At 42.8% G+C, this 16,507-nt stretch overlaps 1 protein-coding gene across 3 annotated transcripts in view; it reads right to left on the bottom strand.

The window, feature by feature from the left end:
- lrba (LPS-responsive vesicle trafficking, beach and anchor containing) overlaps nucleotides 1–16,507 on the bottom strand; it is a 194,802-nt gene that overhangs the window by 49,504 nt on the left and 128,791 nt on the right. For all 3 annotated transcript variants that reach the window (XM_071519725.1, XM_071519724.1, XM_071519723.1), the window contains 4 exons: nucleotides 3,702–3,819; nucleotides 3,367–3,469; nucleotides 1,299–1,414; nucleotides 918–1,030 (listed from right to left, as the gene is read on the bottom strand). In XM_071519725.1, the coding sequence (XP_071375826.1) occupies nucleotides 918–1,030; nucleotides 1,299–1,414; nucleotides 3,367–3,469; nucleotides 3,702–3,819 (450 nt within the window). The remainder of the gene's footprint in view (nucleotides 1–917; nucleotides 1,031–1,298; nucleotides 1,415–3,366; nucleotides 3,470–3,701; nucleotides 3,820–16,507) is intronic.

Raw genomic sequence — 16,507 nt, forward strand, 5'->3', positions numbered from 1 at the left:
TTGCATGTCTGTATTTATGGAGGAGGATCTTTAAAGCATTTTAAGCGTTTGGAGGTGGTGTACTGTGAGGGGTGTGTGAGTGTGTGTGTGTGTGTGAGTGTGTGTGTGTGAGTGTGTGAGGGAGCATTTTAAGATATGTTTCATTGTTTTTTAAGCCAAATCACTTGATGCCTGGAGCTACCAGGGAGTATTCCTTTACTTCCTAGGGTGTTAAGGGAGGTCAAACTAGAATTAATCATTCATGAACTTTGAATTATGACCAAAAAATGACAACTAAAAAATGAAAATGGAAGTCACAAAGGGAGAATGTGGAGAAAAACAGAGGCTGCAAGTGAGATGAGGTTTCATGCCCTCTTTAAGGGCTGCTGGGTCGCACTTCCCTCAACTAGAGACATTTCTTAAGTCAACTTCTAGTCACACAGACCATTTCACTGACAAATTTGCGAAACTGATTCTCTCACAATATTGTCCCACTGCAAATATATTAAACTATGCAAACTGATCATTAGATCAGGTTTATCATTGTATGTGTGATGTCAGAAAGATACTAATAATTTTATTGAAAAAAGAAAAAAAAGAAAAAAACTCAGACTAAACACTAATCAACAAATAATTCTTACATTCTCAACATTAAACCCTAACAACTGAATAGCTGACTAATAGACTAAGGGGGAAAACCCTACAGCTGTGTAAAGATAGCAATCAGCAACCAGTGATTAAAGAGGTGGTTCACTAAACTATGATCAATGGCAATTATACGGCCACTAAATGGACTTAGGAGAACGACACACACGCACACACAGACACACACGCACACACACACACACAATGCTTCCCACATCTTCACTAGCCTCCCTCTCTTGTAGATAAGGAAAAGGACTAGTGAAGGAGGAGAGGGTCTGTGTGGAGTGTCTTACCTTGGACAGGTCTCTGAAGTTGCTGGGCAGAGTAAGGTCCAGCTCCTCAGAGTCATAGTTGGTGATGACCCAGGGGAAGACTGGATACTGGTTGAGGTCATTAAAGGTGCGGCCTGGTGGAAGGAGAGAGAGAGCAGGGAGAGAAGAAGTTTAACAGAGAAAGAGAGGGAGAAAGAGCAAAGGAGAGAATAGATTAATCATGTCATCAAGCACTGACAACACATGATGTTCACAATGACTACTCAAGTATTGGAAACTGTAAAAAGTAATAGCGTGCAGAGGGGTGTGTGTGTACATTCCCTGTATTGCCCTATTTTAATGCCAGGTCTTTGCCGCTGTCTGTAGTAACATCACAATATCTGTGTTGGGCGGTGTCCTCACCAGAGATGGTGTTGAGGAAGATAAGGTACTCAAAGTTGGAGATCTCACGGCGCTGCCAGCGCTGGGTCATGTTGGAGGCCTTGAACAGCTGCTTAGGGGTGGCCAGAGAGATCCGTCTAGTGAGGAAAACACAGAGATGAGATCAGATGCCTGAGTCTTAGTGTGACAGATATTAAAATACCTGTGGGCATTCAGGTGTTCTTGCCCTGGTGTGTGTTGGACAAATTCTGAGTACAGTGACAAAGTCAGTGGGGACAAGTCCACACATCACAAGAAGAAAAAAGCCTTAGGCTTTATTAAACTTTCGTCATACAAACGTCCTTATATGAAATATTTATTGAACTTAAGGTCTTGCTAATTAGGAAGAAAAATATGCAATAAATTGGGTTGACTACATACTCGTGTGCACGTGCGCACACACATACAGGCCCCAGAGCATGATGTATGCAGTGGGACAAATACAAATGACCCCCAATCCAATTAAAACAAAGGAAAATGATGGAATTAATCACTGTCAGGGTGTGAGATTATAGTCATTAGGCCTCTCAAAAGTGAAAATACGACCTTTCCAAATACGAGTTTACCACATGACACACTAATGCGGATTTTCTTCACTGTCACCGAGCAATAATGTGTGCCAACATACTTTCTTTGTGTATTCCCGCATTTCTGAAGCACCTCTATAACACATCACAATTGTGCACATTTGAATGTGGCCATTTGATAAGGAGTAGGAAAGGTTTTGATGATCTTAAGAAAGCAGGTGCTTGGTATTGGCAAGATTGTCTGGCAGTAAAAGGATTATATCAAATTATGAGCTATATAAGATTATATGGTTGATGAAATGTGGTTGTGAAATTATTGTAGCACTCTGGTAAAGCAATGTTACTGTATGTGTTGTGCTGGCTATATGAGTTGTGTTGGTATGAGCCATAGACTGAACTGCCCTGTACAGCTGTCCTCAGGTCAAAGAGGCAAGGTGTCCCTGGCCTGCAAACTGCCTTGATTAATGATCCCAACACAAACATACACACATTCTCTCACCCACACTCTCCATGTACACACTCTCCAACATCCACACTGACTCATTACTGAATGCGCTTTCTTACTCACAGACTGATCACATGGCCTTCACTCTTAAAGGTGCTATGTGTAGCATTTTGTGTTTCTCAAAATTAAGACGACATTTCCCATAAACCCTGTTGCATCCTGTCACAAAGAAGTTGCCACCTGTACACCCCCTTTGTCGTATGTCATTCCCATCTTTTTCTCCAAATCTTTCCTGTCTTTCTACTTTGAACTACCTAATTAAGGCAAAAATGCCCAAAAACGTACTCTTAAAATTATACAGTATATTGTGATAATATGGAACTGTGAACCCAGTATTGTGTAGCAAACTGAACCGTTAGATAATGTATCATTATTTCCCAAAATATATTCCTTCAAAAGCACCAGAACACTCTTTGAGAACTACTTTAATTTCCCTCGATTTCCACTGGATCTTGGCTTGGGACCAGATATGGCAGCAACCAGGCTGGGCTTGGCTTTGGCGAGGCCCAGACAGAGTAGGAGCAGCGTGGGGGAGGGCAGGGGAGGGGTTGTGCCCTGCAGGCTTACTAGCAACTATTTGCTTCACAAGGATGGGAATAAATAAATGAACTGGACTGTGTTTGTGTGAAGCCAATTATGCTGCGAGGGTGAGGAGGGAGTGGGAGGGATGGAGGTATGGGTGACCACTCTGCACAGTGTGTTTGTTTGTGCATGTGGAACAGGGAAGAGAGAGACGATGGATAAAGAAAAAAACAGCCTTCCAGTTTTAAGGTGTAAAAGCGACAACCATGTGCTCGTCCTATGGTACTTTCTCCACTTCTATTTTATTTTACTCCCTCTTTCCCCTTTGTCTTTCCATGACTTATTGTATTTCCATGACTTTCATGTGCTGGTGCAGAACAGCTAGGAATCCACAGAGAACGTTTAGCATCAACTGACAAAAATCTGAGTGCAGGCCATAAGCCATAAGCCACATAAAGTGTGACTGTGTATGTCTGTGTGTAAGTGTGTGTCTAACCTGGTCTGTGGAAGGCCAAAGTTCGTTCCCACCCCGACACGAGGAAGACAGTGGACCACCTTCTTGACTGTGGCTGCATCTGGGAGGTTGAACATGACTGCCGCTGTAGAGGAAGAGAGAACCACCTAGCTATATCACACATCTTCTTCCCTCATATAACATCAAATCAACACATCGCCGCTCAACAGATCTTGATGAGTGTCTCTAGTGTTATTCACTAAGAAACTTGACAACATTAAAGGTACAGAAGGAATTTGTATGTACATATATGTGCACCAAGGTTATAATTACAAGGTTAAATGGTTGCATATAGGTAAAAATGTTTGACATCTCACTTCTGTTGGCCATGAAAATTTCCAGCGCTGTGTTCTGCAGTAGGTAGCGTCTGGAAAAGACGGCGCGGATCTCCGTGAAAAGCCATTTTCCATGGAGACCCTCTGTATAGGCCAGAATCTGGAGGAGAGGCCAGGAAAAGAGAGAGCAAAAGGAGGAGGGATGTGGATGGAATAAGGAAAGGAAACAATGAGAAAAATAAAATAAGGAATATAAGTAAGAAACCAGAGAAGGACAACGAAGATCAGAAGAAAGGAAAGGAGAAGGGATGGGAAGAACGGGAGAGAGAGAGAAGGCCACGTTAGCTCATTTTTCACACTCTGATGGCACGTCGTCCTGAACAGTACGATTAATGTCTTATATTGATCAGCCTCAATGAAAAAGAGATTCCTTCAGCGAGAGAATGAGCGCTATTCAGCCAGAGGGAGTGATGGGAAATGTTTAGTTCACTAAAAGCTAATCAGTGTTCAGAATGCAGGTAGATTTTTAAGAGATAGGCACAAGCAAGTCAAGAAAATAGTGTGCCTTTTTTTAGGAATAGGAATAGTTAGACTTGAAGGAACAAATCAAAGGATTAGTGTGAGATTAGGGGGCTAGTTTATGCTAAACAACTGATTAGACTATTTTCTGTAATTCCACAGAGGTCACTGACACATGGGCTAAACAGCATTATGTTAGCTAGCTCCAGATTTAAAAATGCTTCGATGAGTTGAGCCTAATCTGTCCCCATGGAAATTGCTGTGGCTGTCAGAGTAACTTGTTCTGATGGCTGTCATAGCGCCTGACAGACCCAGATGCCTGGCCCTGCCCCAGTGATTCATACTCCGACTAATCCAGTATTTAGCTTTGGTACTAGCCCACTTAGCGATGCTTTGTTAACTAGGCTTTTGTTTCACCTTCTCCTTTTTGTTTCAAAGGTTTTAACTGACGGAGGGTGGTTAGGGATGTGGTAGGAAGGGAAAAAGGTCACTTTAGGTTGTCACAGCACGGTTCAGAGGCTGTGGTATTAATCAAAAATATTCAAATGTGAGCTAGCAAGCTAGGCCTCGTGTTAGCTTCAAGGAGCTCATTAAAGGAAGGGGACAGCAGAGGGGACCAGCTGAGGCCTTTAGCAGAGGACAGCCTCTCTCTCTTTCTCTCTGAGGAATAAGACCTGCCTGCATCGCAGACTCACTTCAAAGTCTCTGGAGTTCAATTAAATGTGGATTAGCGGCTTGGAGAAGCTGGCTGGGGCTGCGTCCGCCAGCCTCCTACCTTCCTTAACAGGGGCCCGAGACGACAGCACCAGCCTACCATCAGCCTGTAGCCATAGCAACCCTGTCACAAAAATGGTACTGCTATCGCAAGAGCAAAATACATAAAAGACTTTCTATCCAGGCAAATGTATTACAAAAGGCAAACTGATGTCTTTGCATGAGGTGCAACAGCGTAAGCAAAAATGTTGATTTAGTCATAATTTATCAGTTTTCTTTTCTGATCATTCACTCACATTCTATACTAAAGTAGGCAAAAAGAAAAAGGTTGATGCAAGCAACTCTATCTTAGTGGTAAAAATAGATACGTAAAAATTGCATCATGCACACATCAAGACAACAATCCACAGGCCCAACACAACTAAAAAGGGAAGGCAGGGATAAGGCCCATTTCTTAATGTAAGTGTTTCTAAAAAATAGGCTTGCCACAGTAAGTCAGACATCATAACAATGCACGCATTTCTTAATTCTCAAATTGACTGAATGGGCTCTAAAACAGAGATAAACAGAATCTGAATTCAGAATCTGTTTTAAATCTCTAAAATGTTTGATCACATACATATTGTGAGTAAAAGATAAAGTAGACCTGCATTTTGAGTTATGGTCAGACCTTAAATTTGTAAAAAGCTGATTTTCATCTTGAAGTCAAACTTTAAATTTATGAACTTTTAGCTATATTTGATATACTCAGATCAGGGCTTGAATTCAGCATTAATTTTTACAATTAAATAATTTTACATTTTCCCCATCTAGTGGATTGATAATTGGAAGGCTGTATTTTTAACTGTACAATTTCAATTTTATCATGGCATTAAAAAAGGGAAATGGAAAAGCTGTGCTTGCCTTCTGTCTATCCGAGCCTGTTTTCCAGTTGTGATGAGTGAATTCTGATGACAAACAGGCTGGGACAGGCGATCAGTCTGATTTCTCTACTCCCACTGAAGACAGGGTGGCTATCAGGTTAACATGTCAACAACCTGCCTAAACCCTACTCCCTGCCATCCCCTGACCCTGAACATTTAATACAATTTCATTTATTTCATTTCAAGTGCAGCTACTTCCTAGTATCTGATCAAAAATGAAATTCCCATTTTCAGGTGTATGATGAGTGGATGCTGTGAGAGTAACCTTTCACCTCCAAAAGGTAGTGGTTGACTCATTTCATCCCCAGGAGTATACTCGGAGACCTCACAGCGGATGTCAAGAAGTTGCCCAGGGCCAAATTGATGAAGCAGCATTCTCCGATTCCATTGATAAATATGACAGTAGCGGCGGCAGCCAGATATCATATTTTCCCTGGACCGATGCATCTCTCGGAACGCCCTCCTGTAAATAGCTCCCTGCGTTCCCGAGATCATTGTCGCTATTGCCGGCGCCCTTTCCCTTGCAGATGAAAAAGCTGAGGGGGTGACAAGGAGCGTGATAAACTATCCATGTTGTAATGCTCTGGCTGCTCTGGCCACGTCTGGACAAATTACAGTGGTGTAGAGGTTATTGTCCGAGCTGGAGTTATGGCCACGCCGGCTTCCTCTGTGATAGATAGTAATGATGGAGCTGGATCAGTCAGGCTCACTCGTATATGAAGAGATGGGAATGAGATGGAAGTAGTATTAAAAAAAAAGAATATTAAGAGAAAGCAAAGAAGCTAGGTGATAAGTTAAAAACTGCCAAAACCAAGATGGAGCAGGTGTTATGGACCATTTACATTTTACAATCTGAACAAGGGAACAAGGTTGTTCGGTTTAAAAATGGCAAAAACCAAAATGAAATGATATAGCGGCTGAGAGGATGGAAGGTTCCACAAGGGTAGCTTCAAAGGAATCAGGAGCTTATATGCCAACTTGAGTGGTTGAGTATAAAGCATGGTTTTATTGATGCTCATTTCAAGTGGAACGATATCCATTGATTCAGGTCTGGTACGTCCCAAGATCAATTTCAAAGTGTCATGCGAGAGGACGCAGCCAAACAGAAAACAAAGGAACTAGTCTTGATTGCAATGGTTTCTCTCTCTCTCTCTCTCTCTCCCTCTCCCTCCCTCCTCCTTCAACCTGTTTGTGTGCCGGGCTGCTGTTCATTTCTGAAGCACTGTCGTTTGTCTCTGTCAGATGCCCAAAAGACTGCAGAATGAAGAGGGACACATGAAGAGGGACCGGGTGACTGTGGCTACGGTGTGTAGACAGACACACACACACACACACACACACATACACACACACACACACAAAAAAGCCTCCACCACTGAATCTGCAGACAGTCCTTGCCAATGGACCCTTTCCATCACCCTTGCCATTCCGCACACCCCAACCCAGTCTCCTTCACCAACCAAAGCCTCTTTAGAAACATGGGTAGTGTCAAGTGGAGGAACGTTGTTGGATATGGTGACATGAATGAAATTTAATTGAAACTGCACTAAATGAAGGGGGGCAACAGACCAACTATCAGTAGTGTGGTTCAAGATAGATGAGGCTCTCAACTGCCTTTGCTGTCGGGCCGGCTAGGCGTGTGTGTGTTTTTGGGCTGATAAGGCCCTCGAGTTGAAGAGGAGAGGAAACACTGCCCATTACTAATAAAATCCCTGTTGCACAAAAAAACATGAAAGTCACATTACAACACCAGTAGTGGTTTTTGTATAAGAAATGTTTAAAGCGGTACACAATTGGATTGAGGTGTAAGAGTAAGTGCTATATGCATATTTTGCCATTTGGTTAAATGTGCTGTGCATCATTGAAGGAAAATGAGGTGATTGAAGTTCAATTTGTTGCCTGTTATTAAGCATTTCCGCATGAGCGCCTCGGTTAAAGGATAATGGATGAGGGATTTATTATTACCTTTTGGTCAAATGAAGTGGTGTGGGAGATAAGGTGATGAAATTAATGAGCGGGAGGAAGAGAGGTGATCCATCAACATCAAAACAGAGACGAGGGACATGCGGTATTGGGAGAACTTGATAGAATTCATAGCTGAAAAAAAAACCTGTGGACTTATCAGCGTGTAGAATTGCTTTTTGCTTTGCATTTCCCAAAAGCCCCCCCCCCCAACTACTCCACACACAGACACACACACACACAGCCCTCTGGCTGTAAACGCCTTATCAAATGACTTTTATAGGCATACATGAGACTGATGTTGCAGACACCCAAGACTTTTGTAATAAAACCAGCCCTCCCAAATGCTTATTAGAACACCAGTTATAGGACAAATACACAGTAAACCACCGCATATACCAAGCTACATCGCAGCCATATTTTCTGCTACTCTTCCTCACTTCACTGACCATAGAATCAAACCATCTATGATAACCAGAGTTTCACTGGTCTACGACACCAACCCCGCAACACTCTCAGCTTTTACTGTAGCAGCAAAGGAAAATGAAAGCATAGGCTAACACAAGCTGACATTTAAGGGCTTTCTGATACTCTCATCTGGCGCATCTACACATAGACTTCAGCTTATAACTGTTACAATCCCGTTCCCCTCAGCTCTGCCCTCCCTGTTCCTTACCCATATCCTTCCTTCCTTGCTCTCTCCCCCCTCAACCCCCATCCTCTGTTCCACGCTGGTAAACCAGGCCTTGTCACCCCCCATCAGTAAATGAGTTCATCGGATTAACGAGCAGGCAACGAGCCCGGACACACTAACGAGGGTCTGTTGGTTGCCTGTGCCTCTGGACCAATCAGGACCGTTGTCATCATTGACATAAAGCCTCCCGGAGCCCTCTGGAGCCAATTAAGACAGATTTTATTTTTGAGATTGAGTGATATCCAGGAAAAAAAAAAGATAGAGGGAGAAGAAGGGGAAAGTGAGATTACTGTAGGTGTTGTAAAGAGAGAAAGAAAGATATGTTGACATGTTTTTAAGTGTAACAATGCCTTGAGAGAGCGATGTACTCCATTAGAGAGACAAACTACAGAGAATAAAGGGTGGAAGGTGGTGGGTAGGTGTTGGGTGGGTGGGCTGGGGGTAAAGTGGGTGCTTCATTCAAGAGGAAAAAAATGTTCCCTCAACATAAGAACTTGGAATCATAAGATCTTCAGACAGTGCAATCACATGACCCTACTTTCACACTCCAGCAGCCTCTAGCCTGTGTGACTCCATAAAAGTATGCTTTATCCAACTAGCCATGTCACTACCACTGTCTAGCCATGTTCTCTGTGATTACCAATCTGCAGCCAGGTCACCACACCCTACAGAATTAGGAAACTAAATTAAGATGCCACTACAACAAATAATATAATTGGTAGCTGAATTTATAAGGAGTCAAACTATATAAGAGTTTGTGCATAAGAAAGATCATAGACAACTCTTATAGAATATAGACTACGTATATTGTCAACAATAAATTTCTGTCATCCAATGATTGATAGGCACAATTGTTCTACCGTCATGTAACTAATTCAAGACGTAATCACTGGTCACACATAGAGGTCTATTTGCCTCGAGGGAAGTAAAACAAACTACAAGGTCAAAAAAAATAAACACAGCTAAGAAGCCGCTGGAGTGTGAGAGAATTAAAGCAAAATAAACAGGCCCAGCTTGCACTGAGTGTAAAGTTATGAAGCCTAAAGGCTCAAAGCATTCAGGCCAAACGTTATCAAGTTAGAGTTTGCACTCTCTAAAGAAAGTCCCCTTTGAAAGGATCTTTTGGGGCACTTAGTCTGAATTTAGCCTAATAAGGATTAAACCCTTTCTGGCCCTCTTCACTGTTTGCTAACAGGTTAGCCTTTTCTCTTCTCCCTTTCTTGGGTGCTTAGCCTTTTTGAAGTGGGAACAAAAAAAAAAAAAAGTCTTCTGTGGATTTAGGGAAATGCTGCAGTGGTCTCAGGGTTAATTGGTAGAGAAGTGAAGCCTTTAGCGCATTAACTCATTAAACATTTAGCCTTTGTGCAAAGGCTGTGAGGACAAAAGCCTCAGGAGGGACGTGGCAGATAATAAGATACCAAAGTGGCAGGGGTAAACGCTAATGGTGGCAGCAGTAGGAATACACATGAACAAGGGCTTTATAACTGAAAATATCATAAGTCATTGACTCAGTAAATAGGTCAATGTGACATTTCTATGAGACTTTCCAACAAGGAAGTAAAGTGTTATTTCTTTGGGTAATTACTCAGAGATAGCGATCAGGGATGCCAGAGGGCATAAAACAGCCCCTCCTCTTTCAAACTCTATTCAAGGCCAGCAGTTTCTTTTTCCCCACCTCACAGTTTAGACTTAGGCGTTTTAACCTTGGGGGCCGCAAAGGGCAGAGTTGGTGGCTCAGGGGTGATGAGGAATAAAGAAGGGATAAGGCTGCATAAGTGAAGGGAAGAGGAGCGTGAAATGCTGCAGACATGCACAAATTGAGGAGATTCTCTCTTTGCTCTCTCTACCTGCTACCTTTGCATTACCATGCTACAATATTCTATCTACATACCTGATAAAATGACACTTTGATACTAATTTGATTTTATACAGTGCAAGTCACTGTATAGTTTCACATAGTGCACCTGGAACAGAATTGGTTTGGATTAACTTTACACTACTCTTGAGTAGACTGGACTGCAATACAAACACATATCTTCAATAAAAAAAGATTAACCTTGCATTAGGTATTTTTTTAGTGCATAAAAAATGCATACAATGTCACTCTTGTACCAGCAGCTTGATGTGAGACTGCTGTGGCATTGCTGGGCACCTGTTCAGACGGGAGTGAAAGAACTCAAATACATTCCTTGATTTATCAAGCTCAACAGTAAACACTTGCACATCAGGAAAGGAGAAGAAAAAGGTGTATGCTTTTCAGCAATATTGAGAAAATCAGGGAGACAGCCCTGAGCCAGCACTGAAGCTCTGGAGTTGTTAAAGACTCAATGGCATTGTCCCCCTCATTTCCCTATAAGCCGCCATGGCAAACATCAGACAGGTTAAGATCGCTGACCGGCTCCTATCGCATTCTCCCCGCTTTCCCTCAATCTCGCGTTTTGCCATTTTGTGATGGATGGGCCATTTTTAGGGTTGCTGCCGAGCTTCTGTGAAGTAAATTCTTCTCTAATCCGGCTATTGTCGCCAGCTTAAGTGGGTGTGGGGTGAAAAGTAGACCCCTCTTGGGGAATTTGCGGTTGGTTGTCCGAAGGAGGGATAGGGGGAAAGAGGATGGAGAGAATAGCTCTTCAATGAAAGGGAGCCTGTGGGGAATATTTGAGAATCTGAAGGTGACTCAATTGGAGCTATAGGTTATCAGTGACAAGCATTTTAAGAGTTATCACTATAACAGGGTAGATACCCTCCATAGTCTGGAGGCAGATAAGTTATGGCGTAATTAAAATGAGTGAGGCAAGAGTCACTTGGAAGTGCTTAGATGTCTATCTCTGCTTGTAGAGTTGAGTTTCCTCTTTTAACAGAACCAATCAACCATGGAATACAGTTACTGGAATTTGAATATGTAACGTAATTTAACTTGGACCCAGCATTCCATTTTACAATACTGATTAAATATGACTGTGATTACTGGTGTGAAACAAATTTTACTCAAGCCATTAAACAGAATATGTAAATGACTATATGTGCTACAAAAGGGGGATATGCATTATGTTTTTGTTGAGATGGTACGGAAAAAAAAGATGAACAGACAGTGGATAGGGAGGTCACTGCAACCATATACAGCATAATTAATCTTCTGATTTCAGTCTACAGTATGACAGCTACTCTGTTTATTGTTATTGTATTCATATTGCATTTGTTTTTACTATCTTTCCACTACAGGGTAGGAGTAAAGCTCTGTGGTGCTCTTGTCCCCTATAAAGGAGCCTTGGATGAGTAAGTAATCTGCAGTACGTCCCTATGGATGTGCCATTTCAACCAGACTGGATGGGTCATTAACTATAATGGCAGTGGAGGCACGAGAAGTCAGCAATGTAACATTCTGCTTTCAGCCACATAAGATATCCTTATAGCGAGTACACAACAATGCTATCATCTTACCTCATAAAAATGAATACAGCTCCTCAAAATCCGTCTTGATTTGTTTTAGGTAATTAACGACTATAATGAATGTTATGTCCTAGTCATTTTGCCTTTGGATTTGTGAGGCATTCTGAGATTAGAAATATATATCATGGGAAGCTCAAAAACAGAGACATTTATTCACTTTCTACCTCATATGGACCTAGTTTTATCATCGGAAATGGAGCACAGCGCTGTCCAACAAAACATGACCAAATTTACAATTCCAATTTCCAATCTGCGGGGCCCTGGACATCGATCTTTCAATCGGAGCCCGGTGTCTCCCTGACCTCAGCTGAATAACAAAGGCTTGTGTGAACAGCAGGTACACAGGTGCTGATTGTAATATCAGTAGCCTACCAGGCAGACTGGCATCCATAAACAGGCCTATCCATCAGGCTGGTGTGTTGTCTTTGACACATGTGTCAGGCGCAGCCAAAGGGAATAAATGATGGAGAGAGGGGATCAATCAAAGGAAGGGAGGGGAGGCACCTGCCCCCTGACTGTGGCCCAGTCAAGTCCAAAGATGGAGCATGATGGAGGGGCTAGGCTCAGGTGCAGAGAGGGGGTGGTGGCTCTTTGTCTGGAGGTGCTTGGTTAAGTGTGAGCCAGGTCTGGTCCACAGTGGGTTGTGGTTGTGTTAAGGTCCAAAGTCAGGTCACCAGTGGGGGGATGAGAGTGGTCAAGCATGTTTATTTGTGAAAAGAGGAGGGGTAGTTGTTTGTGTATGTACCCATGTGCACAACCATTTAGTGTGTGTGTGTGTGTGTGTGTGTGTGTGTGTTTATGTGTGTATCTTGGGCCAAACAGACAGAATGAGAAAAGAGCGATGGGAAGGGAGACATTAGTCATCATTAGCCGGGGGGATGACACTGTGTCTAATGGTTCCTTATGTGATCACCAAGTGGCAATCATCTTCCCCTGACCTGTCCTGCCTGGTTACCACTCGCTGCAAGTCAGAGGTTCATCAGCTTGCTTTGCACAAACATCTCTACTATTTACATCTCCTCATCAGCAAATCAAAAATTACTCACATATTATCTCCTACCTGAAACTGCCTTATTAGGGTTCAAATTCAGGAATCAACTCCAGGACACGAATACCAAACATCTTCATTGGGACAGTGATTTGATCAAATAAATTATATGACGATAACAGAGAAAGCCACTTCTTGAACACTGGTCATATAAAGGCCTTGATCTCATTGTCTGACGGGCCAAAATTCAGCAATGGCAGAAAGATGTCTGATAAATAGATGAAGCGCTCAGATATGGGCCATAAACATCAGGAGCCAGTATCTCAGATTCTACATAACTTTAAAGCCTGTCATTAACAAGTCTTCCTCCAGCTCTCTTGAACTCTCCACATGAGGCCAAGGGATCGCTGACCTCATCCCTAAAGAATGAGTTCATCATTGTTGATATAACCTCACTCAAACAACTGGAGTGAGCTTTGAAAGAAAGTATCGCAACCATTGATGTGGGTTGAGACTGATAAGGGAGAGAAAATGGAGGTGGAACATGTGTGTGAGCCAGAGGAACAGAGAGAGAGAGAGAGAGAGAGAGAGAGAGAGAGAGAGAGAGAGAGAGAGAGAGAGAGAGAGAGAGAGAGAAAGGATAGTCGACAAGGTAGCTCTTTACGGCTCTGCTGGGGAGCAGAAATACACTTCAGGAAGCTTAAAACATTTATTTGGCCTTATCTCTCCTAAATGGCTCAAATCATTCCTAATTGTTTGCACGTGTCTTTATGTTGAGCAGCTCTCAAAGCGCGGACAGTGACTTGACACAAGCAGCGAGGCAAAACGAGGGAGCTGTATGATAATAATTGGGTTTCCTGATGAGCGGATGAGCCAAAGTGTGCCACAAGGGAACGGCGGGTGAGATTAAACTGAGAGGAGACCCTGAATGTTGAGGACGAAGAGAGAGCTGGGGGAAGAAGAAGGTGGGGAAAGCGGAGAGGCGCACATGACGGCTGTGATGATAATGAGTCTGTCTCTGGTAAGGAAACGTTTAATGCCTTCCAGGTGCTATAATTACTTGGAAAGCAGGGAGGAGCAGACACTGAGACAAAGAGTGAAAGAAAGAGAGGAAAGAGAGAGAAAGAAGGTCATCCAAACCCATCACTCTACCAGTCCTTGTCGCGGTGTGCCTGAGCGATTTATTGACCATCCCAGGATGCACTCTGTCAGAGCAGACAGAGAGAGTGGAGGGAATGGATGGAGGAATGGCATGAAGGAAAGATGGAGGGAGGGAACGAGGGAGGGGAGGAGGCCAATATGAATGAGTGCGAGTGAAGGGATCTGTTTCCCTGGGCTCATTGATAATGACATACCTGCTTGGGCTGTCCGTTAGTCCTATAGCACACACTACTTAGGCTCTAACTGGAAAATCAATAGGCTCCTCTCTCAGAGGCCCCTTGCTGCCATGGCTCTTTCTGATTGGCAGCTGCAGCCGAAGGTCGTCCCTGGCGACCATGAGAGGTTGGCGGAGCAAACGGGAGGGGAGGGGTGCAGTCCCAGTAGTTTGACACTTTGGGGACAGCTTAACGATATGGAACTGGTCGCGACATAACACCAGGGTGGTTTTCTTTGACTGAGTGCCCACCTATTCAGCCACTCCAGCAAACCCTGGGTAGCTGTCACCACCCCACCAATTAGAGTTACCAATGGTCTTCTCAATAGGGGTTTCATCAGTGCATAGTCCAAGGTGGGACACTGACCTTTAACAAAAAAATTTAGTGGCCCTTGACTGAAGCTTTTTGGGAACATGGAGTGGATGTTTGTAGGAATCAGGCACAGCAGCACTGAAGCAGATCTGTTTAGTCTGTGAACTAAAATAGTCATGTTTTTGTGTTACCAGAGTAAGTTTGCATACATTACCAAACAGACTGGGCTGGTACTGTGTGGCAAAAATAATATGTCATTTCAAGTTAAGTGCCAGTATTGTGAAAATTACAGTGTATCAATACAAAATATTGCAATTTTGTATCATAATGTTAACTGCAGGTAATGGTATGGCATGTTCATTCACAATCATTTAACTATGCCTTGCTATTCCAATGAAAATGGCTTGTTGAACAAACATCAGGATGTAATATTAACTGAGTATTTATCTGCATGTCTATTTTTTCTACGACTTAATTCAGTTATATTTGTTTTTGCATGCATGTCTGGCCCATTTTCGGTGACATTTTTATTCACTTTTCCAATAACATTTGTCAAACAGTTAACAAATGCTCCATAAATACAGTCTGTATTACACCCTGATTGCAGTGGGGCTCTGAGGGAGGGTTGCGGAGATCCTCCAATCAGGTTTGTGCTGACATTCCTTTAACCAATCAGCTGGAAGGAGAGCCATTTCACTTCCTCATTCATGTAATATTAGGAGTCGCCAGGAGTGGCTATGCAACAATAACTCCACATGCAATATTGATGGCTTGTGTCTAAACACAGAGAGGGTGCTACTAAACACACACACACGCAGGCACACACACAGGCAAACACACTCACACATCTGCTCCATGACTTCATCATCAGTTTTGCTATCTGCAGAGCAGATGCAGAGGCCTGTCAAGCAATTAGTAGCCTGGGATGATTTTCTTTGGGCCTTCTATCGAGGGAGCAGCTGGGTCCATCAGGGCTTGGAAGACAGCGACAAAATGTGTGAACAAGAGCATCGAAAATGCACACTCTCTCTTCACGTGTGTGTATGTTTTGTAATTGAGCCAGTGAGTCACTTTCCCTGCACCTATCATGTTTCCAGAGAAAAAGAAAAACGAGAAAAAAGGAACACTCTAGCTAAAAATGCCTAGCGCTGACATCCCCCTCCCTTATCATTCACTTGGAAGTACAAAGCGCACTAACTCAAGCAGACATAGGAGTAAAACTGTTGCACATTTTTTTCTCTCTCACCGCCTAACGTCAAAGGGCCTCTGAACTCAATTTTGTGTTGTGTATTTACAACCAGCGATTGTTAAACAAACCCAATTTATTCTAATATGTTCACTGATGTAAGGCTATTCAGTTTGTCAGACGTTCTTCTTCAAATATCTCCACTATTCATACCAGGCCATAACATGGTAACATCTGAATGAATGCAGACATAATATGTAGACATCACATGGGCCGAGGTCTCTGTTAATTTGATTGTAGATCATTTTGCTGTAAATCACTTCGGAAGAGTAATACTTTATTATGCACTAACTGTATTTGTTTGTTTGTGTAGGTATATACTTGAAAGATTCAACAAGCAGATAAACCAGAGTGCCTAGAAATTATGTTCAGTTTTGACTTGAATTCAATTTCACTCCAAACATTTGGCATGCCATTCATTAAAAAATCCTCATACAAGGGGCTGAATATGTGTCCTTTGGCAAATGGTGTCTTGGAAGGAGTTACATTCATTGTAAACTGTGCTATAAAAACAGTGCAGTGTTGTATACACAGTAGCCAGCCACCTGGGGCTACTCAGGGTAATCTGGTAGCTCTCTAGCTGGGGTGAGGGAAAAGAAGAGATAGTGAGTGAGAGGGTTAAGAGAGACAGACAGGCAGAGTAAGGCTGGGAGGGTAGGAAAGATAC

The sequence above is a fragment of the Centroberyx affinis genome, unplaced genomic scaffold (genome assembly GCF_046629955.1).
Source record: "Centroberyx affinis isolate AG114_WGS23_722 - 3 ecotype Tasmania unplaced genomic scaffold, CSIRO-AGI_Caff_v1 ptg000723l_1, whole genome shotgun sequence".
Lineage (NCBI taxonomy): Eukaryota > Metazoa > Chordata > Actinopteri > Beryciformes > Berycidae > Centroberyx > Centroberyx affinis.